The sequence below is a fragment of the Ambystoma mexicanum genome, chromosome 4q (genome assembly GCF_040938575.1).
Source record: "Ambystoma mexicanum isolate Mex_15411 chromosome 4q, UKY_AmexF1_1, whole genome shotgun sequence".
NCBI lineage: Eukaryota > Metazoa > Chordata > Amphibia > Caudata > Ambystomatidae > Ambystoma > Ambystoma mexicanum.
Window position 1 is genome coordinate 1,233,792,723 of NC_090928.1, and position 23,965 is coordinate 1,233,816,687.

The window sequence follows — 23,965 nt, forward strand, 5'->3', positions numbered from 1 at the left end:
GTGTCCAATCTACAACATTTCACCTTAAAACTCTGCCATTTCCCACCTTCTAGCATCATTTTTAACACTTCTATACTTTTTCAACAGTTTTTGCTTTCGTCAACATCCGTGAACATCTGACTTCACTGTAGACCTTCCGGACAGTGCCACGTGACCATACATAGACTCAAAACGTTTTTCCAACATTTCCATTAGCATTTTGTGTTATGCTAATGGGAATATTGTGGCGTTCATCCCCTGTTCCAGGGACTGGAACGGGGGATAACGGCCCGGCAGCCCAAGTTATCGGCCCAAGCGAAGTGTGTCTGTGTGCGCCCTGATGCCTGCGGGCTTCAGCACGTTATAAATAAATAAATAAAGAGGGCTCCGGACCATTATCCTCCATTGCAGCCCCTGCAATGGCGGATAAAGGCCATTAGCACTCCTGGTTCCCAAAGCGATAACCCGGGGTGCTACAAAATAGATTTGTCTTCCTGTAGGAAGGAAAATCCTTTTCCATGATTGCCACCATGGGAGGATAAGGTGGGGCTCAGTACAGATCCCCTCTTCCCTTTCCATGGCAGCCTACAGAAGGCGTAGTCAGAACCCTATGACTATATTACCACAAGCACATGTTTTTCCCCTTTCAAACCTATCCTACCTTCGAATAACTTTATCACATAGCCGGTCCCAGGTGGACATGGCCACTTTAACACAATTTTTCATCTCTCGCGGTCAAGGCCAGTAGCCAGATTGCCCGGGTCATAACCTTATACCATGACCCGGACAATCTGGCCACTGCCCATGGCTACAGGCTATACCTCAGTCACCAAAGGTATATCACTATTTTTTGTACCTACATTATAACACTTGTCAAAAAATAAAGTGAAGTGTGTCTGTGTGTGCCCTAATGCCCGCGGGCTTCGGCGCATTATAAATAAATAAATAACGAGGGCTCCGGACCATTATCCTGTATTGCAGACCGTGCAATGGGGGATAAAGGCCATTAGTACCCCTGGTTCCCAAAGCGGGAACCTGGGGTGCTAAAAAATAGATTTTTCTTCCTAGACTAGATGGTCAACTTTGGTTGGTGGCACATGCTAAAACTAGGCGTGAAAACAGGTGCAAAAGTGTTTAAACTGGGGGCACTGTTTGGCAGTACAGGAAGTGGTAGGAAGCACCTATGTTATGTTATTGGATGTGTATAGTGCCAAAGCCCTAGGTCATCCAGGTGCTGAAACAGGAAAAAGTACAGACCTACAGACCAAGACTTTACATGAACAGTCTGGTCTTTAAAGATTTTCTAAAGACCAGGTGGTTTTCCTCCCTTCTTAGTGCTTGAGGTAGCTCATTCTAGGCACATGCCACCAGCACTGGAAAGGAGCGTCCATTTCCACAAGCTCTCTTACACGGTCCACGCTGAGGAGGTGGGCAGTGGCGGATCACAGGACCCTGGTTGGCTGATGTACAATCACCTTTTCCTTGAGATACCTGGGCACGAGTCCAAAGATACATTTGTGTCCAAGTGTTAACAGCTTGAAAGAAATCCTAGCTGACACAGGCAGCCAATGCAATTCCGTCCTGGATGCAGAAGTCGGTTCATTTCATGTTATTCCGTGGACAATACGTACAGCGGCATTTTGAATTTTCTACAGCCTAAGGATATCTTCCTTGCTAGCGTCACCCTGAAGAGAGTTACAATAGTGCAGGCGAGGGAGAATGACCTATGGTTCCAGATCTACAGGCAAACATGTTTCCAATGCTGTTTGTCGGACCCATTCTAAGGGCATCGTAGGGCACACTTGATGTGGGTGCGAGGCTGTGGTCCTATAATGTAGTAGTGGGGCTAATGAACATTTCAACTTAATCAGGTTCAGGGCTGATGGGAAGAGGTTACACAGGTTTGGAGCAAGCAAAGCTGTTAAAGGTTCCAGCCGGGACCGGGAACAGCCGCTCCAGTACCCAGCCATCACTGAGGTTTCCACAGGGATTCATTCAAGTAGTACATATGAAACCTATGATATCGCAAGGCAACCTAATAGAATACTATTGCCTGCCTGTGCACATCGATATGATATGGCATTTATAACACGCTTATACACACGTTTTTTGAAGGCGCGTTGTAATCTTGCTTTGCTTATCAGTGTATCCCTCATACAATGCTTCACCTGCATTAAACCACACCACCAAACGTATAGTTATGGGAAGAGTTCTGTTTTCACTTTCCAGGATCATGGCTTGAGAAGTTTCTTACAAGAGCCATATAAAAAGGTGTCCCATTTAAGAGCAAAACCTTTTTCATTTCTTGGGGTGAGAAAGGGTATTTGTATAGATGAAATCTTGCCCGACCCCCGCAGGTAGCTGGGCACTGGATCGCTCACATAGGTGTGGGATTTACGTGCCAAGAGTTGTGGGGCTTAATAAGCACACATGAACCTCAACATGTTTATGGAGTGTTCCGCGGAGGCAGAGTTTCTCAGCCATACAGTCTGTCGTATTGGTGCTTATAAATGATGTAAACTTGATGCTATATGTAAGAGGAAGCCGGGGCGAGTCTTTGAATGTGGCAAGGACATGTCTACGTTGACCCAAGTCATTTATGCTGCAGCGTGAAAGACAGTTTCTAACGTGAAGTTCAGAGGGACGGTGAGCAGAGAGAAGTGCAGAGGGACGGTGAGCAGAGAAAGCATATGATCTTGTACATTGGAGCGGATTTACCTCAGGTAGGTAAAGGTTTGATCGTGAAGGTGAACCTCATTTGGTACCAGCCCGGCTTAGATCTATTTTAACACACTCTTTAACTGAAGCTTTGGGGGTCTTTGATAAACACAAAGACTAGACACTTGGCAAGTGAGTGGTGGTGGAGCTGTCAAAGTGCTTGTTGACCATCAATGTTTCTCATGAATGGCTGGTTTGGGCAGTTCCGCTATCACGCCAACTATATTGGGGCGAACAACCTTTAGCCAGTGTCTTAGAATTCTTCTTTTACCCACTATCAATATTTGATGAGACTTAATTTCTTGTATGCCTTTGTCGTAGGTATATTTGGTAAATCATAAGGAAGTGGGGTTTCTTTTTTATATTTTCCTTTTAATTGGTGTGTTTTCAACCGGCCATATTGGAATTACAAAGGTCTTGATAACTACACCTGCATCTACCTGCTGGGAATTATTTGGCTTATTCGATCAAGCTGGTTGTGCTTGTACAGAGATGCTCCAAAGTTTTGAGCATTGAACCTTTACAAAGTGTAAGTTGTTGTCCATCAACTATTTCAATGTCCTTCGTGACTAATGGATTTCCAGGCTGCCGGGGACTGATTCTACCTGCAAATGTTGCATTACCAACCCCTTGTGAAAGCCCAACAACTCAGTTCAATAATATTATACATTGCTAATTTCATCTGTTCTTATCCCACATCCAAAAGAAATAAAACTGAAATGTAGTCTGTAACTCCAAAGGCCCCATTACATTAAAAACCTTCCGCTGTCTTAAATGAACAAGTGGAAATCCTGTATTTCTGTTCATGTGCCTTGAAGTTCTCCTCAGCATCTTGGTCCCATCCTCATGTATCTTCTTCCCTTTTCACCAGGGAAACATCTCTGTTGCAAACTGCACTGCTGAAATAATTTATCATCTGAACCCACAAGGTGCTCCGGAAATAAATTACAAACTCGACAAAGAACTCCAAAAAGACACGCAAGATGCCGATAAGGCCTGGTACACCAAAATGAGGAACCTGAAGATGCCACTTGAGGCAGGGAAGATCCCAGGTAAGCAAACATCTTTCTTGGGAGACTGGCCACTCAGGTGACCACATCTGAATACCTAGACTCATGGTCATGGGTGCAGTATCTTATTTAGGTATTATATAGCGATGTCAATGATTTTATCGTGCTGTTATCCTGCTTCTGAACACCTCTAATTTCTGTAAATGAGAAAACTTGGAAACAAAGATATAAAAGAATTTGGACAGATTCCAATTGTCTGAGGAATTTAGGCTATAACTTGCCGACTAGGCCACACGTCTCATTTATTTTAATACCTACAGAAAGGTCGTTGTATAAAAGTTTTTTGTTCTAGGCACAATTTGGAGGAAGACACACGTGGAAGTCTGAATACACTTTTAACACTGTCCATAATGGACTGTTTGTCCGTTATCTGGTTTCCCAAAAAAACAACATAAAAAGAGACAGGAAAAATAGGGTTGCCATCAAATTTAGCAAAATTAATTGAGATGCAAATACACTGGGTTAAGCTCTGTTTCATATTTAAAGCAAGATGATAAAGGATATCAGGGCGAATCAGGACATTTGGAAAATGTCTACTCGTCTCCTAATTGGCCACTTCCTCCATAAGTGTCACAATAAACTATCCAGTTGCCATTGGTTCTGTGGCCACCGACATTACATCCAAGGATGTCTACCTCAAGGGGTTTCACTATGTCCTTGTAGACAAGTCATAGGAATGACCTTCTAAACAAACAGCACAATCGAAGACACCCCAAACACTGACCTTCCAACCACATGGCACAATTCAAGACACGCTATTGAGGTTTTTCCTTTTCCAATATGTATTGCACACACAGATGTAAAGCAGAGGTGGCATGGTCATATCACCACCAGAGTGTCTATTCTATGCCCCCTCACCCTAATCACAACCATCCTGAAGGAACATGTTATCTGTTCTTTACAGTGCCACTACTTATTCGTATTTGGGTTTGGGAAGAAAGAAGAGGAAACAGAATATGAATGTAATTATTGTGCATTTGTAAGGCGCTTGTACAACCAGCAATTGTGTTTCAATTGTACATTGTATTTTGTAGCCATTTATGTATTTATTGTTTGCTTGTGAGGCGCTTATACATTAAGAAAATACTGTTTCAAAGCACCCATAGGGCAGGGAGGGAGCAAGGGTGGGAAGTACATTAAAACCACAAAATTTAAAAGCAGTGTGGGGGAAAAAGATAGAAGGGACGAACCTACTATATCTCGTGAGTATTCAGAACGTGCAAGTGCAGCAAGGAAGAGGGAAGAGGGGGTAGGTGCTGAGGATTCCGAGCTCATGGGTGAGCCACAGATGAAGTGCTAGGAATGTTGAGTGTTGTACGGACGGGGGCTGCAGGAGGTGTAAGTGCGAATCTCCAGGGCGGGGGGTGTGCAGATGCAAGTGCTGTGGATAGACAGGAGCTGGGGAGAATTGGTGAGGGAGGCCATGGCCACGTGGATGCATAAAGACCCAGGACACCGATTCAGCAACTGTGGGATTAGCAGAGGAGAGAAGAAGGGAAGGAGGAGGAAAAGAGGAAAGTTGCAAGGAGGTTCCGGAATTTGAGAAGATCCTGCTCAAGGTGCAGGGGGAGGCTATTTCATAGGATGGAGCCTGCTGAGGAAAGTGAACAACCACCGGCTCTCTGTTTAGCAAAATGCTTTACACACAAAGGGGGTTATTATGACCCTGGGGGTAGCCATGCTGCTGTTTGCGGCATGGCTACCCCCATTCCAGGTACCGGGTCTGGGTTCCTGGAATGGGGAAATACCGGGCCATTCCGACCTTGGAGGGCCCAGTATTTCCCCATTCCAGGAACCCAGACCTGGTACATCCCCATTCCCATTCGAGCTCTCTTAGGGCTCAATGGGAATGGGGAGGATGCAAACCACGGGCCCGTTAATGACGGGCCGTTTGTTCGCATCTTGGACTGCTCGTGATAAAAACAGGCGTCCTTAGCGGGTCCCGCGAGGAGACCTTGTAATGAGGCGGTAGGGAGTTAACAGGGCCGGCAGCTCTACTGGCCCCGTTAATCCCCTACCGCCAGGGTCGTAATGACCCCCAAAGAGTTGGTGCCAGAGGAATGTAGTAGATAGTGTGGTCTCCGGGCACAGACAACCTTGTGGATGATGCAGAGGGATTTGAATTTAATCCGTGCAGCAACCGGGAGCCAGTGAAGACTTTTTAGTGCAGGAGAGATTCCATCCCTGGGTTTAAGGCCAAGGATAAATCTCGCTGCCCTATTCTGTATTAGCTGGAGGGGTCGTAGAGTGGAGGATGGTAGATTCAGGAGGAGGCTACTACAGTAGTCAAGCCTAGAGAGAACGTTAAAAGTACCCTGTTAATGCAATTAACTTACTCTTGTGCCAAAACTATTCAGTTTCGTTTTTTTCTCTTGCATTTTAATAACATAACTGAGAGTATTGGAGCCTGGAAATAGTATGTTACCTGCAAACATCAGTACGAGTTCCATTCACAAAGTGACAATTTCTAATTAAAGCAATTTTATCAATCTTTATCAGCATTGTACAAATGTCAGCCTTAACTATCCAGTTTCAGCCAGGTAATCCTACATTATTTAGCAGAATACCTCAATTTTGGCAGAATTTTCTCTGAGTAGATGTTGAACATGGGAGCATCTCTATTGTACACAGCGCTAGTGACATTTTGTGTTTTATTTCTCTAGATGACTTAGGCAACATGTCCCCGGAGATGGAGCCTGTTCGACATCTCGCCCAGGTAGCCTGCGGTTATATCGTTTGGCAGAACGCGACCGAGGAAACAAAGTATAACATGATCCAGGTTCAAAGTGTCCAGCAAGTGGTAAGTACTGCTGAAAAGTGCCCAACCCGCTGGGACGTTTCAGCTTTTTATTCATCCTGCATTGTGTCACTGTGCTGTGTGAATGAATCGAAGCACTAGTTTCTCTGTCTCTATTTTTGGTTCTTCTGAAATATGTTGTGTAGAATGTGTGCTGGTGATAAGGGGCACACACCTAGACGCTCTCTTGCATGCTCTTGACTAATTACGAACAGCCCCTTTCTGTAGGTGTCTTGGCCACATGTGGGTTTCCCTGTTAGCATGGCCTTGACCTGCTCCCATCTAGGCAGCGAGAGGGGTACAGGCAGGCTTTGCCCTCAGTGGCTTGGCCTTTGCAATAGGAAAGAGACACACCAGGGAGGAATCAGAAACATTCTAATTGTCCATTTGAGACTAGGGTGTTGACATCCAGGAATAGGGATCTAGAGCCATTTCAGGGATCGAGTCCTAGTGATTGTTCTTTGCCGGCCAAGAGCCTACTTCCTGTCACAGCCATTTCTGGCTTGCCTGGCTTCATGTAGGCAACATAAATGCAAGCTTTCCTATGATGTGAAACAGCTTCCTTCTGATCTCCTTCACATCTTTCCTTTTCAGTCCCTTTCTTCTTTAACTCTCGGCCTAACTTACATTGCCAGACCTTACTTTTAACTCGTACCTACCCAGCAGCCGTTCTTGGGGATTGGGTCTGGGTGTCATTTGAGCGTAGCTAGCCGTAGAAACTGCTAACTCATATGTTCTTTATCGCTGACCCCGTGGGTGCTTTGCATTACATGTGATTTTCTCAATCTCAATACTGGTCTTTTGAAAGCCTTCTGCGTCTACAGATTGTAGGAGCTGCACGTATGTGCCTAGTATCAGTGCCTATTTATTCTCATGAAACCGCCTCGAGTTATGACTTGGCTGTTAAAAACACACACTGACCGGTCATTGGGGTTCAAGGTCAGGTGATGTCCCTTCTGCTCCCCATATGACTTTGTTCCACTCCTCTGTGTGTGTTTCCTTGCCCCGCGGGCTGATCATGCATGAAGGTGTACGAGTCCCACCTGCTTTAAAAGGATGAAGGACATTTATTTGCTGCTCTTGATCATCTTCCTTTCATCCTGCAGCTTTAATGTTTCTCATCTGCCCCCTCCCTCTCTATCCTTCTGCTCAGTCTTAACAGGCGTAATTTAATCAAGACTTTTCTTTGTCAAATTAAGCACTCAATACTTTTGTTAAATCATAATTATTGGGCACAAGCTTTCCTCTTTTCTAACTCGTCTCAATTCATCTAAGAGTTCGCCTGTCACGCCTGATGCTCCCCCACCTTCTCTCATCACTGTCATTCTTTGCTCCACCAATACCTGCCCACCTTTCTGAATCTCAGTATTTGATAATATTCCGTTCCTGAATCTATTAACATTGTTAGTAAGTAAAGTGTTCTTGAATAGCACCCTACTGCCACTTGTTGTTAGCCTGGTTGCATGGCACTCTGTAATGAGAGAGAAGTGTTGTCAGTGGGATCGCAGGAAAGAAAGATATGAATGGTGTGGTGTTGGTAGGTGCAGGTTGGAAGTGCCTAGGTCCTGTCTGCCGGTATGCTTCAATGGAGGTTTTGAGGATAGATCTGCGTGGGTATGCATGCTTTGGGTACTGATATCTGATGATGGTGCGAAGTGTAGTAGGACTGAGGCGAGTACATTCAATAGTGGTCATTAACGTTCAGGTTCACCCGCGGCACCTGTCTGGGGCTTGGGCGGTGCGCATGTGGTGTAAGGTGGTAAGAGATTTTGGAGGGGAGGTTAGCCAAACGGTGTACACAAACGGAGGGACAAGACGCGGGGGACGAGAACAAATCTTTGGGTACCCCCATAATTGATATAGCATATGCCTGTTGCCGATATGAATGAGGTGTTTGGTCAGATATTTGCGATGATAATAAAGATTGCCCATGCGACTAACGCAGGAAGTCTTGATTCTATTAAAGACACGGAGGCGAGCATTATGCTTATTCTTCTTTAATTACTGCTAACCACAGCTTTTAAAATCTTCTTTTGTTTTCATGTATAACATTTTTTTTATTTTTTTTTTAACTTGAATAACAAAGAAAAAGGAAAATATGAAAACATCATCTTTCCAAAACATCACAAAACTACTCTTCCCATGAGGCTTCTCTGTCTAGTAGTCCCCAGCCTCTTTTTCAATGTCCAATCAGTCCATCTTCCTCACTATAAACCCCTGAAACTCGGGGTCCCTTCCTCTTCTTTTGCAGCGTATCCAATAACTGAACAAAGACCAACTCCAATTAAATTCTCAAAACTCCAACCGAAAAGTCTTTTTTTTTTTTTTTAATTTTTTTTTTTTTATCCTCGACAACTGGCTGTGCTCTAAATTCGCTGAACTGACTCCTTCCATACTCTAATCTCTGCTATTCTTTTGCTCTTCTCCTATGCAAAAAGAAAACACATGTTAGGGAAGGGAAATACAGTCATCATATATCATAATGAAACTTATACATAATCTATTTGAATCAATACAGACCACAACGTAACATAACACTGTATTTCATAGGGTGGGATAATGCTCGCCTCCGTGTCTTTAATAGAATCAAGACTTCCTGCGTTAGTCGCATGGGCAATCTTTATTCTATGACAAGACCGGAGGCGAGCATTATGCTTGTTCAAAGCTTTCCACCACGGCAGCAGCTATATTGGATACTGGTTTGAAGTAAAAAGTCTTAAAGATTGACTCGCTTGACCAGTCTGCTGCCTTCATGATCTCCTGCAGCGGAACTCCTACTGCAAAAGCTCGTGAAGCCATTGCTCCCCTGGTAGAATGAGCTCCAAATTTAGACGTGTCTATGCCCGCCAGTTCCATAATTTCCTTCACCCATCTGGCTATAGTAGCTGATTTGACTGCTTTGTATGGCTTTATACGTGCTATAAGCAATTGCTTCACTCCATGCGGTCTAACGTCTGCTGTCGCTGCTTCATAACACTTAATGCAATTCGCTACGCACAATCTCTCATTATTTGGCCAATATGGATATAATATCACCTTAGAATTAGATTTAGTACGCTGCGCTATGGTAAACGCTATCCCATCTGGGTAATACATTTTCCTGTCTATCTCAAGCGCTTTGACATCTGAAACTCTTCTGCAAGAAACTAAGCAAAGAAGCGTAGCCAGTTTGCCCGAAAGCTGTTTCCCTGATAAAAAATTATTATCCGGCCATATCTGAAACAGCTGTATCACCTTCTGCACATCCCACAGTGATGAATACTTTGCTCCGGGGGGTTTGGACATCTTCACACCCTTCAGCAATGTGGATACTGCTGGGTGCTCCCCCACCGGAGCGCCGTCTACTAACTCGTGCCCTGCCGAAATTGCAGATCTATAAACCCCTACTGTCCTGAAAGCTCTACCTGCTACAGGAAGGGTGGCTAGGAAATTCACTACCTGTACTACAGGTGCTGAAATGGGAGATATACTCCTCCTCCTGCACCATAAGTCCCAGGCTTGCCATGCGGAATTATAGCTCCTGATTGTAGATGGAGCCCATGACATATTGATAAGTCTTGTAGCGTCTTCTGAAAGGCCCGGCAATCGCCATCTGTGCCTGAAATTCTGCACGCTATCAGATATAAGGATCGATCCTCTATCAGAGGATGGGGAACTCCTGCCGGATCCACCAGCAAGTCTGGTCTGAATGCAATCCTCTGTGGAAAATCCGTAGAAAGTTCCATCAGAACTGGAAACCAGGCTTGCGACTTCCACTCTGGCGTCACTATCACTATCTGAGCTTTGTCCCTGCGCACTTTTGCTAGTACCCTCGCCAGCATCGCGAAGGGGGGGAACGCATAATGTCTCTGTGACCCCCAGTGGTGCAGAAATGCATCGGTGCCCTGGGCTTCCGGGTCTAGTCTCCAGCTGAAGTAATTTGGTAGCTGAGAATTCAGTCTCGATGCGAACAGGTCCACGTGTAGGGGACCCCATTTCGCTTCCAGTTTCTTGAAGACGTCCCTGTGTAGTCTCCAATCGCTGTAGTCCACTAGGTGACGCGAGTTCCAGTCTGCCACTTCGTTCAGGGCTCCTGGTAGATATTCCGCCGTCACTGCGATATGTCTTTGCAGGCCAGAAATTCTTCGCTAATTCCGCTAACATTTTGGATTTGGTGCCCCCCAGTTTGTTGATATACCTCACTGCAGATATATTGTCCATTCTGAGGAGAATGCTGCAGTGCGCTCTGGTAAACGCTTTTACTGCAAAAGACCCTGCTAGAAGCTCTAGACAATTGATATGTAGTTCTAATTCTCCTGCTGACCATCTTCCCCCTGTTTCTAGCGTACCACATCGCGCTCCCCAGCCGGACCTGCTGGCGTCTGACTCTATGATTAGCTCTGGCACGTCGCCGAAAATGGCTCTGCCGTTCCAGGCTTCCATATTGCGTAGCCACCAGTTTAGCTCGGCCTTGCTTTCTTCGTCTAGGGGCACTAGCCGATGGTATCTCCAGCCTTTCCTCAAATATTTGATCTTTAACCTCTGAAGGGCTCGATAGTGTAATGGGCCGGGAAAAACTGCCTGAATGGAAGCTGCAAGCAGTCCCACTATCCTGGCCAGGTAACAAAGAGAGATCAGCAGTCTTTTGAGCGCTGCCTTCAGATCCTTCTTGATAGCTCTCATCTTCTGAGTCGGCAACTCTAACGTAGCCTTCTTCGTATCTATGGTGAAGCCTAAGAATTCTAGACGTCTGGTGGGCGTTAGCTCCGACTTGCTCCTGTTTACCAGGAATCCCAGATTGGAGATCAGCTCTATCGCCCATAGGATCTGTTGCCTTAAACGGTCTTTGTCTTCGGCCATGAATAGAATGTCGTCTAAATATACAATCATCCGGCACCCTTGTTCTCTGAGTGCTGTTGCTACGGGCCTCATAAGCTTGGTGAATTCCCATGGGGCGGATGCTAGGCCGAATGGCAGGCATTTGAATTGCCAGAGTTCGCCTCTCCATCTGAACCTTAGGAAGCGTCGAAACGGTGCCGCTATGGGCACGGTAAGATAAGCGTCTTTTAGATCTAGGCGCGCAAGCCAGTCCCCCTTCCTGAGCAGATCTCCTAGTAGATGGATCCCCTCCATCTTGAAGTGTTTGTAAACTAGCCAGCTGTTGAGCTCCTTCAGATTGATCACTGGACGAATTTTGTCCTTGCGGTGCACTAGGAAAATATTGCTCAGGAAGGAAGGATCGCTTCCTATCGCTCTCTCTATAGCGTCTTTTTGCGCTAAGGTCCGAATCTCCGCATCTAAAAGAGATTCTTCCGCTTGCGTCATCTGAATTCTGAGAGGGGCCCGACTCTGAACTGGATGATCTAGAAAATCTAGTACAAAGCCTTGTACTGTCTGATGGACCCACGCGTCTGATGATAGCTCGCGCCAGCTGTGCAAATAAAGCGCTGTCCTGCCCCCTACTGGGGGGTAGGTCATTGCGTGTTCTCTCACCTGAGTTATTGTTTTGATGTCGGTAGAATCCGCGCCCTCGGCGCCCTCGCGAGCCTCGGCCTCTGTTCGGGAAGAAGGCGTCTTGCTGCCGGGTCTCCCAATACTGGGCTCTGGGGCCTTGTGCTCTTCTATTATTGAAGCGGCCGGTCGAGCGGCCTCTATATCGACCGGCCCCTGAAAAAACTCTCCCCGGGAACACTTTCCTGATGGAGGCCTGCGCCTTTTCCAGCGCTGTGTATGTTCCAACGAACCTATTCATCTCCTTGACGAATGTATCCCCGAAAAGAAGGCCTTGGGCGCTTTCCCCAGCTTCATAGGAGGCCAAGTCCCCCAGCTTGTTATCGATCTTCAATAAAGCTGACCTACGGCGCTCCGAAGATATGGCGCAGTTTGCGTTGCCCAGCATGCAGACTGCTCTCTGGGCCCAGCTCGCTAAGGTAGACGGGTCGACCGGTTCTCCCGTATCTCTGGCTCTCTCGGCCAGATCCATTATTTTGGCTATAGGGCCAGCAATGTCGAGCAGTTTATCTTGACATGTTTTCCATGCCCTGTCCATGCCTTTCCTAGTATCCTTTCCCGCCTTAGTAATGAAGGTCAACATTTTTGCATCGAGCTCTGGCGTATCTGCCACTTTTCCGCTCAGCTCTGGCCTTGGACATTCGGCTTTGAGTCTGAACCTAATGTCATTTTCCATAGGCTTCCTCATCTTATGGGACATATATAGGGCTACGCGTGGAGAAGGTGTCCAGTCTGTCGATCTGGGGTGCCTTATGGTATCGGTGTCGAACATATCCGATATGTCTTCCTCCTCCGGAAGGGCCTCCACACTGCTGGCTTTGAGTTTGTCCACGCTCTTTTGCGAGACCACGCTCGCTTTGCCTATGCTGCGCACATCCTCCTCTGGCTGTTCTTGATCTGAGAACTCCGAGGATGACGAATAGGCGTCCCCTATGTTTTTCGCCCCTGGGGTAGGGGGTACGAGGTTGGGCAGGGCTGTCTTCGTAAGGAAGGCACTTTTAAGCCTGTGGAAAGCATCAGCCATCTCTAGGGATTTGTTCTTCCCTGTACTTTCGCCCGGGGGAGTAGAAGAGAGTTTTCTCTTCCGGGCCACTTTCTTCCCCTTCTCACCTTTTCGCAGAGGATCTTGTGTGGAGGTCCCTTCTCCGTGATCATCGAGCGTGTCAGCCTTCTTGCCCAGCATCTCTTCCAGGACTAATAGCCTGTCTTGCAGAGGCTTAACTCCCAGTGCTATGGCTTGCACCAATGAGTCGCCCAGCACTCTTTTGAAACTCTGGGAAAGGTCAATGTCCTCTTCCATACCTTCCTCCAGACCTCCTTCACTCCCCTCACTCCAAGCCTCCTTCTCCATGTTATAAGCCATGGAATTGTCTGTGCCGCAATGAAGGCTCGTGGGTGAGACACTCAGCCTTCCCAAGTAAAGACACCAAGGGTATGTAGAAAGTCAAATAAATGCTTTCTCCTTCTTTCCCTTTTTTTTTTTTTTTATAACTTCTCCGGATGAGAAATGCCTCTGCTGATCCCAGGCGAAACGCTAGTTAAATAGCGAAATTCGCGTATATCTGGGTTAGAATAGAGTGGGGGAAAAGGGTCTGCAGTCCTCCTGTTCGGAACGGAATTTTGAACGCGAACTCGCGCTCCTGCGCATGCGCGCTCCGTGTTTGTTTTTAGGGTTGGTTGGGCTTGCTTCGCATACTACGCGAGCCCAACCACCCGAAACGCGATGCCGTGCGGCCGCTGCCTGCGCCCTGCAGCGAGTGCTAGATCACTCGCGGGCTCGGCAGGCGGCCGCTCGAACAAAGAAACACCCTGGGGCGAAACGAACGCGAATTCGCGTCTCGTCAATTAAGATTTAAAGCGCACGAACGCTACGACGCTATGCCATTAATGCGCGCGCTCTCCTAACACATTAAAACCGTCTATGTCAACACAGAAACAATAGCATTATTGACTATTCCTGCGTGTACTTATCTGTGGCTCCGCAGCAAAAAAGAAGAGGAAGGGACCCGCAGTTTCAGGGGTTTATAGTGAGGAAGATGGACTGATTGGACATTGAAAAAGAGGCTGGGGACTACTAGACAGAGAAGCCTCATGGGAAGAGTAGTTTTGTGATGTTTTGGAAAGATGATGTTTTCATATTTTCCTTTTTCTTTGTTATTCAAGTTAAAAAAAAAAAAAAAAAATGTTATACATGAAAACAAAAGAAGATTTTAAAAGCTGTGGTTAGCAGTAATTAAAGAAGAATAAGCATAATGCTCGCCTCCGGTCTTGTCATAGAATTGATCGACTCCGTTTCAGTCATGTGGAATTTGACCAAGCAAACCCGTTTCTGATGGGTTAATTGGCAGGATGCATATGGGTTCCTGTCCATTTCGACTGTTTGGAAGGCGCCCTTAGGGTGGAGTTGAGTTAAGTCATTGTATAATTAGATGGGGTTCATGAAGAAGATAGTTCAAAATCCCGGTGTCAGCTGTTTTCTGAAGGTTAGGTGGTTTTCCATCTTCTTCTGTACGGGCATGTTTGGGTTTGGAATTACAGAGTTTGGTTGCAAAGAGCGAGTTTGTGGAGCCGCCATTAAGTTTGCAGCATTTTACGGTTACTAGTTTGTTCTTGCTGGACTGCAGTATTCTTGATGGTATGGACTAGTGAGAACGTCCGTGTGATGATCCCCAGACCGTCGCATAAGTGGTGAGTGATGAATGGAATCTTGAAGTGGATCCTTTTTTTTATTTGGAGCCAGTTAAGTGGGTAAAGTGCTGGCATAATTTATTTGTATGTGTTAGGGAGAATTCTCTGTAAAGGCTAATTTCCCAAACCTAGTGAGCCCCCCAGCAGCTTTGCTGGATTTTTGGGGTTTATTTTTTTCTCCTGCTAAGAGTGAGACTCTTTTCCTCCCACTCTTAGACATGATTTGAGGTGTTCCTTTGACTTTGTATGTGTTTTATGGGCTATGGGGTCCTTTACCCCATAGGGCTTCATGTGTTTTTGGTATGTGGGTTACACAGCACCCTCCGTGCTGTAACCCAGGGGTGTCGTAGCGACCCCCAAACATAGACTCCATACTGGCACTGACTACTGTCTCCCAGGGCATGTAAAGTCACCATTGGCTTTACTAGTCTTAAATTGTGAACAGAACTAGTACAAACCATCATATTGTGGACGTACTGGTCGAGGCAATTCGATTGCCTCGGGGTCTGTTTGTGGGGGCACTGTCCAGTCCCCCCCGACTGAGTTTTGGCTGGTGGCGGTGGATACTACTTTTTATATTCGACCGCAAATATATTCCTATGGGATTTTCCCATTGTTCGAGGCTACCACTTTTTAATATAGCCTCGAACACACCGCTGGTTTATTAAATTAATATGTATTCACCGGTTGGTAATTTTTGCCGAAACATGGTTCCAAGATGGCGTTTGTGTTCGCTACTGTGACTCCAACCCAAGTCGAGCCCTTTGTTCCACTTTTTGGCGGGTTTCTCCACAGAAGCCTCCAGAAGTGGGTCCACTCTGTCTGGGTACCACAGGGGGTGTCCGAGGGGGTTTAGGCACCCTGGACTGAGTTGCCTCGGCAACTCAAGTCGCACTCTTGTGTGATTGGCCCAAGTGGTGAGCCGCCCGGCTCACCACTTAGCATGTTTGATTGACAGCTAGGCTCAATGAATGGGGGTTTTCTGCATAAAAGCAGGGCTTTGGGGACTGGAACTTCAGAAGTCGCCACAGAACCTAAAGAATCCGAGGAGGGAGAAGCCGAGCCAACCTGCAACAACGACACCACCGGTGGAGCCCTGCTGAACCGTCTCACCACTTTTCCTGACAACAAAGGAGATCTCCAGTCCGGAGAGTCTTCTTCCTTTGACTGGTGGGGATAACCAGTTTGCCCGTCTTTTCGCCTTCCTGGACCATCTCGTGGCCGCCTTGCCCGTGCCAACCACCCCGGCAACCAGAATACCACGGTTTACCACTGCCGCGAAGAAAAGGGTGGTACCTTGTAACTGGGAACCTCCGCGGCTGTTTTGTTCCCTGGCAGTGCAACGACCTTCAGCTTTCCTCCACGTCGAGACCTCCTCTTCCTCTGGACGGAACACCGACTTGCACCCGCTGCCAGCGTTCTTCCCACTTTCAGGTACTGTGTCCCACCTGGCTTCCCTTGCGACAGATCGTTCGGGGTGACAGTAAATCCTCGACTTTCTAACCTGGGTTAGCCTGGGACCTGTTAACTAACTTTTCCTGACTTGATCTCAATTTTTTGTGAACTTTCTACAAACACTCTTTGGGCATAACCCCACTGTGTGATCCTGGACACATTTTGCTTGCTCTCTCTAAGAGTGGGCCTGGCACTTGAAATTCCTTGCTCTGCAGTAGACTTTGCCTAACCTGCCTCACTGTGGTTCTTTGAAAAGTATTGAAATTTGTGTGCTTTCATAACTCTGCTTTTTTCCCTCCCTTTTTAATAACTTATTAGAGTGCCATCTTATGTTAAGTGCTCACCTCTGTCTGAAAATAAGTGGTGTTTCTCATTAAGACTTGTCTAATAAGTAATTAGGGTTGTATATATATAATAGTGACTGTGTGTTGAATTTACTTACCTCTTTGTGCTAGTGTAATTTACAAGTGTGTCTTTAAATAAATAATTATATACTTTACACCAAAGCTCTGGTCAGTGTTTGCTTGTGCTACTGTATCTCTGTACCTATTATGTATACTCTATATACTGCTTAACTCATCTTGAGAGAAGTCTGACTGCTCAGCCACAGCTACCAGGTAAATCTGGGTGGTACAGACTGCTACCAATTGGGTTTACTGCCAACTACCTGTAGTCCTAAATCTTTTGCAGTGGTCCTTAAGGGAACTGCACAGGTTTCTGCCTAACAGTATGTTTTCAATCTTAACAGTGACTTGGGTGCTGCATTTTGGATTCTTTGTGTCTATTAAGTAGATATTTTGGGAGGGCAGGGTAAAGGCTATTGGTGTAGCCGAGTCTTCATAGTATGGATGAGATAACTGCCATGGTTATGAAGGTAAGTTAGGGGCATGATGCAACGGAAGGTGCAGAGTTGGAAGAAGCAGCTGTTTCGATGCCTTTAACATGTGTTTCTAGTTTAAGGTTTCTGTCCATTTCGATTTCAAGAGGCCTAAAAGTAGAAGTGGTCTGTGGGTAAGCGCCCATCGCATTTGGTCAGGAAATTGCTACATGTTTGCTGGTATCACAGTGCAGCTCATTAGTTCTGTCTTGGATGGGTTGGAGTTACGTCTGTTGGTGGTCATCAAAGAATACATGTGTGGAAGACATTTATTGAAATCAGGCGTCGTGTCCATTGTTGGTCAGTTTGTAAACAATTTGCTTGTCATTTGAATAGTTGAAGCGTGTGAGGCTTGAGTTGCAGATAGCATGCTGGAGCGAGCCATTCCAAATATCTATCGCCTTGAATAGCCTTCTGCCGATTCCTTAGTACTGGTCAATTTTCAAATAACCTCGCCATTGCTTTTTCCATATTACAAATTCCACATATTTGTTAAGTTTTGAAAGTTGTTCCTGGTTGGAACTCTGCCGCGTCTTCGCCATTCTGGCTTACTACCCACAGGCTTAACAAATACAGTTTATCCACTTTTGCTTCACCTATGTTGAGTCCTCCAGTTTATCTCCATTAGTGAGCCTTTGAGACCTTTGATTGGCTGTAAACACAGTGGACGAGTCTAGCTGTCCCCAAGCAGTTGGTGTTCTAATCATAGTTACTCTAGCTCTTGGTCTGCTTAGGGATTTTCCAGAACGTATGCTTCATGCTGGGTTCTATGGTGGTGCAGATGTGGCTGCCCAAGGTTGGCTAGGAACATTGGTGTGCACACTGTGATCTTACAGCCGGATAACAGGCTATGTTGAGAAGTCGTCTGTGGGAGACAGTGCAGCTGAACCACATGAGAGTTTCTCCAGGAGGCAATTGGCTGAAAAGGAAACAGAGGAAATGGTGATCTGTAGCCCTGATTGTAGCTATAAGGGCGATTGTGCAAAACTGGAAGAGGACCATTGGCAAGCCATACAGGCAACGGATGATCTAAAGCTAAAAGTGGACTTGCATGAGGAACTGCTGGCAGGAGAAGGGAGAGCATAGAACAAGCAATTGATTGGATTTTAAAGCTGACTGACAATGTAATGTTTCATTGGACTGTGAGTGAGAGGCCATTTGTGCCCTCTTGTTAGTGAACTGCGGGTTGTCTTGGAACGCACAAATAAATAAATTACAAATGTAATCCAAAAAGGAGTGTACACCAAGCAAGACATAACACAATTTATTCTGGATCCAGTAGAAGCTGGGAAAACAAGATTCATACAGAATGCAGAAGAGAACTAATTAGCATTAAAACACATTGCAATATTAGGATAGTCCTCCATGTGAAGCTGAAAGGTAGAGCAACGTCATTGCCCTATAGTGAGACATACATACGTTATACTGAAATGATTGACTCCTACAAACCTTGACACACCACCCTCGGCCACCTCTGTGACGTCACAGTCCAACCCACAATTTCCACATCATAGTGCCAAAACATTGAGACATTTGAGATGACCAGCAGATCTTTATTCATCTGCCGCCGGTCATCTACATCCGTTTCTCATGGGAATATAACTAATCATGACACTACAAGAGCCGTGAACCATTGACAAGTTACTGTTTTGATGTTTCATCTTAGGAACTCGTTGAAACTCTTCCCAGGCTAAGATGTGAAAAGGGGCAATTTGAAACCACCATGTGACATTTTGAAACCGTCAGTCGACCAGTTTCATAAACTAATATGCCGAATTATAAAATTATTGTGCATTCACTGCCTTTCCCCGGCACCCATGAGCTTTGCTTCCTGACCTCGAAAGTATCAAAGGGTGTTCCTTTCTTACCGTATGATCCTGGGGACGTGTAGTTTGCAATGTGCTGCCAGCCTCTGCGGGCACTGAGCAAGTTAATAAAATGTGAATTTGTTTCTAGTGAAAAAGCAGGCTTTGAGCCTGTTTACAGCGCCTCTGTCTAATGTTAAACCCTGTATACTTATGTGTAACCACTTTATCGCCTATATGTTATTTGCTTTAAACACAATTATTTAGGGCATCCTCCAGCCTAATGCATAGAACTGTGTGGCTATCAATGAAGCCCCCTCCCCTTTTAGTGGGCTAACCACACAGCTGATAAGTTTGCACCTTTTTACCACGCTGAGCTTGCATTTTTACCACATTATTCCCCCCTTTTATTAAGTTATCAATAACAAACTCTTTTCCTTCCCCCAGTCCCCACTCTGCTGCTCTCTTTTTAGTGATCCATACACTTTTTATACTACTCATGTCACCTCCATCGTCTTCCCAGTCTTCCAATGGTCCCTCTATCATCACACACCCCTGTCCATCCTTATCGCATTAAATCCAATAGGCATCATAGTTTTCTATATCTTCTGGCAATACTGTAACTCAGTCAACATCATCATCAACTTTTTTACTCTTGGTTAGTTTTTTAATGGGCTTATTTTTATCATTTACCCGTCAACATTCAGGTGCAACATAAACTTTTCTCTCATTTTGTTCGTATAGATACTCAAAATAGTTTTGCCAATGCAGAAGGTGATGAGCATGAGGATCAGCGCAGGGACAGTCACTTTAAATACTCCGAGAGCCAAGCGGGCCCCAGGCGAACAGGGTGCCCAACCAATTGTTCGATTACACTCCATTAGCTTCATTTGTCATCTTCTCATGGAGTATCTGTATTTCATTAATAGCTGCTCTCAATGTTCCATTCGATGCTTCTCAGGCACTACAGTACAACAGCTGCTCCCTATCTTGGCACAAACTCCTCCCTTTATGGCAGTGAGAAGGTCCAACACGTACCTACTCTAGAGTAGCAAGAAGCATAGTGCCCTCAGCTATTCCTTTACTGCATTTAGGCCCTTTGCTGTTAAGTTGGCCAGTCGCAGTAACTCGTATCTGGTGAGCTGCAGCCACTTAGCATTAGCTGCAGTTTGCACTCCTGGAAGCAGTAAAGATACGAAAAAAGTGGTTGCCTCGGAAACAGTTGAAACTCAGCTGGAATTGCTGCCAGATTTTCTACACTCTTCTCAGACCAATAGTTGTTTGCTCTCTTCTTTTTGTTTAGTACTCCTCGCATTGTTTGCTCCTTGCTTTGCTGCATAAAATTTTCCTTCAGCACAATTGACTGCTCCTTTAACGAAAGCCACATGTTGTTGTTGTTGCTTCGGGGCACCACCAGTGCAGCTAGCCCATGCGTCAACGCTGCACTCCTCATCACCTTGGCACAGCCGTTGTTAGTTCCCAAATGGATGTACCCACTGGACCTGAAGCACAGAGGGAATTGTGTAAAGCTCTTTATGTACACTGGTTGATGAGTTTCACCTATCCAAGTTAATACATGTACATATTTCCCCCAAACTGCCTTGCAGCTATTGTTTACTTTGGAAACCACATTTTGTTCAAATCCCACTAAACCTTCAGCATGAAATTGCATTTTTCTTTATTGTAACATATATTATTACAAACTTTTATTTTTTATTGCATTATTCCCCACTCCCATTAGCCACCATAACACACTGCTCATTTTATTCTCATATAATGGTCTTGTGTCACACCTGGGAATGCTACGTCCCTCTTTATCTACACACCGCAGTCGTTTGTGTTCACTAATCATCTGCTCCCCCTTTTAGAGCCTTCTGGTATATATTCTACTATCATCTTTTTGGTTTCACTTTTTTAGGCCATCCAGTCAAGTTGCACGTAATAATCTGTGTACACCTCTTCCCCTGCATCCACTCACTGGACCGAAACACTTGTTCCTATGAATAGACCCCTTGTTTCGTAGAGGGATAGGTGCCTTAGGCATCCTGCTTCTTCATATGATACCGCCTGAGGTAGGAAATGCTTGGGTGCCTATTACGTGTGGGATGAGTGAGCAGACGTAACATGTGCCGTTCACCCTTTCTCTTCCAACACATAACATTTTTATCATACCAGATGTTACCAGATGTTTCCAGATGATATAACCTGCCCCTTTTCAGTGTCATGATATGATATGGTATGATCTGATATGGCATTTATAATGCACCTATAGACAAGTGTTTGGAACTCCTCTTCATTTAACACATTTATTTTTCCTCTATTCATACTAATATTTGAACATGTAACACTTTTTTCTTTAAAAAGAAAACAATAACAATATTAATCCTATACCAATGCATATTAATATTATTACACTCCATAGAACAGACATTTTCTTGTTGTCTGTTTATAATGACATTGTCCTGCAAAACACCTTCTTCTTGCCTGGTTGGTCTTCTAAAAAACCTTATTGCTGAAAATAAAGTAATTGAAAGTTGATGTATACTCCCCATCCTGTTGCGCTCTGCCCCTCTTCTCTGGGGGAGCTAGTGCTCTTGTGCCTGCACACGTCAGTGATGTGAACCCATCCTTGGCAACCTTCAACCTTCACTGCTGTCGGTGTTGAGTATTTCACTTTGTGTAGACCGGTAAAACATTCTTCTTTCCACTTTCTAATGTTTTTTTATGAAAATGTTGTCTCCTGGGCAGAGAAGTGCTGCTTGCAGAAATTATTTTGCCTGCTTGCCACTGTTTGTTCAGTACGTATTTTTTGATTTGTCTCTTGGGCTATATGGGCAAGCGATCCTGTAAATTCTGTGAGGTACATGTGAAACTCCTCCCCCAAGATGTTAGAAGAAGAGTTAGCATCTGAAATTATACGTGCCGGAGAGATAGGCGCATGCATTCTCTTTCATGAGAAGTGAGGTGATGGTCTCCTCCAGGCCAATTGTGCAAAGCAAAGAGAGCAAGAGGTAAGCAGTGCAACCATGTCTTACCAAGCGTCAGTGTTAGCTTAGTCAAGTGCTGTTTCGGTAATGCATTCATTCTCTCAGCCACACTGTTGGCAGTAAATGGTACATAGCTTGTGCCGTATTCCCAGAAGGGCAGTTATTTCCCCAATCAAATCATTTGCAAAATGCTGACCATTGTCAAAGCAAATATCATCGGTATCCCCACCTCGAAAACACCTCCCTCACCAAAAATGTTTCCGCCCAGGGGGCGTCATTAGGGGTACAGGGACCAGCCTCAAGCCAACGTGAAAACGGACATACAACAGTAAGCATGTATATATAAGAGGTACATTTGTCTTGCAAATCAACATAGTCTATATGCAAGTGCTGCAAGGGCCCTTCCAGTCACAGAAATGTTCCTTGTGTGACTCTCAAAGTGTGGCCAGATAAAAACCTTTGACAAACTATACAATTGTTCACAAATTCAGACACACATTCATGTAATCAATAAATCAATCCTCACTTATCCCTGCAGCCACATGCTCTTTCGATACATGGGTAGGGTAGTTGTTACACTCACCTGGCTCCCACAGGGGCGTCGGTCTGAACTGGACAGCTGCGGTCTCCACCAATGTGACGCGTAGGGCCGAGATGACAGACTGGACTGGCCCACCGAGCTTCGTTTGCGTGGCCCGTAGGAATATTCTTCTGATGGTTTGGAAAGATGAGCTCTCCATCCTGCATTGAGCGCAGTAGTGCGTAGATAACCAGTTGCTTCACTGGCTCGAAGGAATTGGTGAGTTCCAGAACAATATTGACTCTGGAGATTCCCAGAAAGACGCAGTAAGTATGTAGTTCGTAAGAGTTCAAATATCTGACTTTCACTCTTGTCCGATTCCTTGTAGGTTGCAACTTGACCCTAGCAAAGAGTTCCTCGTGGCAACCGGTAATATTCAGGTAAGGATTTGTATTACCCAACACAGTTCGATAAAATAATGTCAATATGTAACCTGTTGCTTTCTCCCTTATTCAGGCGCTGAGAGAAAGTATGAAGTCTAGGGGAATAATGCCTCCGGCGGTAAAATCAGGTAAGTCTATTGTGGTGAGGAGGTTTCACTTTGTTTCACCTTGCTGTCCTTTTGTTACCCCTTAGGGTTCGGCGAGGATGCAGTGGAAGCTGCGCCGACCCGTGAAGAGGAATAGTACCCCCGGTGGTAAAATCAGGTAAGTCTATGGGGGGTAACTATATTGCCTCTGTGTATTCCCTTGGCTCACCTTGCTGTTCTCGTCTTCCCCTTAGGTGCCGGAGTGCTGCGGGAACATGCAGAAGGATGCGGTGGAATGTGAAGATGCTGCGAAGGCCGGTGAGTTCAGCGCGGCGCTGCAGCAGGGGAGGCGACGCGCATAAAATTACTTCTTTCTTCCAGCTCGAAGGCGCGATGGATCGGGAATTCAGGTAAGGATCAAAGGTATTGCTTGTTCTAACCTTTTCTTCTTCTTTCTCCCTTTTTCTAGGAGCTCCAGGCTCGAGGCGGGCGTGGCAAAAGACTGGATGCAGATTTGCAGGCACGGTGAGTGTTACGCTGCTGGATGCAGAATAACGCGAAGCGTGTGCTGCTCTTCGGGCGTGGTTTAAATAGCCTCCAAAGTAGTCCCAGGTAAGTATTCCTCCCCAGCCCCACCTGAGTAAAAAAATAGTCCCTAGGTAAAGTAGTCCCTTCCAAGCCTCTTTTGGCTTGGAGCTCTTGCAGCATGGTCTGCCTCAGGTAGGTTTTGCAGCAAGGTCTGCATCAGGTAAGTTTTAATCTATGAGACTGACTCTCCATATGAGCCTGGCGCCATAGGCGCAAGGACTGGACCCAAATAGCCCCTAGCAGGGGTTGTTGGGCTTGCTTAGGATAACTTGATGCCTGCTTCTGGGGTTGCTGGACATGGTCTGGGTCCCCGGGGGTAGGCATCATGACAGCAGTGAAACTGTTCCAGGGCCACATTCAACAACTTCCTTGGCATTACCACCTTGCCGGTGCTGTCTTGCCGCCAAATCAAATCTGAGTCAGAGAGCACACCCTTTCCTTCCAAAACTCTTTTTCCTCATT

General features: G+C 45.7%; 1 protein-coding gene across 1 annotated transcript in view; it reads left to right on the plus strand.

The window, feature by feature from the left end:
- LXN (latexin) overlaps window positions 1–23,965 on the plus strand; it is a 106,930-nt gene that overhangs the window by 66,175 nt on the left and 16,790 nt on the right. The window contains exons 3-4 of the mRNA XM_069608796.1: window positions 3,569–3,749; window positions 6,431–6,567. Of these exons, the coding sequence (XP_069464897.1) occupies window positions 3,569–3,749; window positions 6,431–6,567 (318 nt within the window). The remainder of the gene's footprint in view (window positions 1–3,568; window positions 3,750–6,430; window positions 6,568–23,965) is intronic.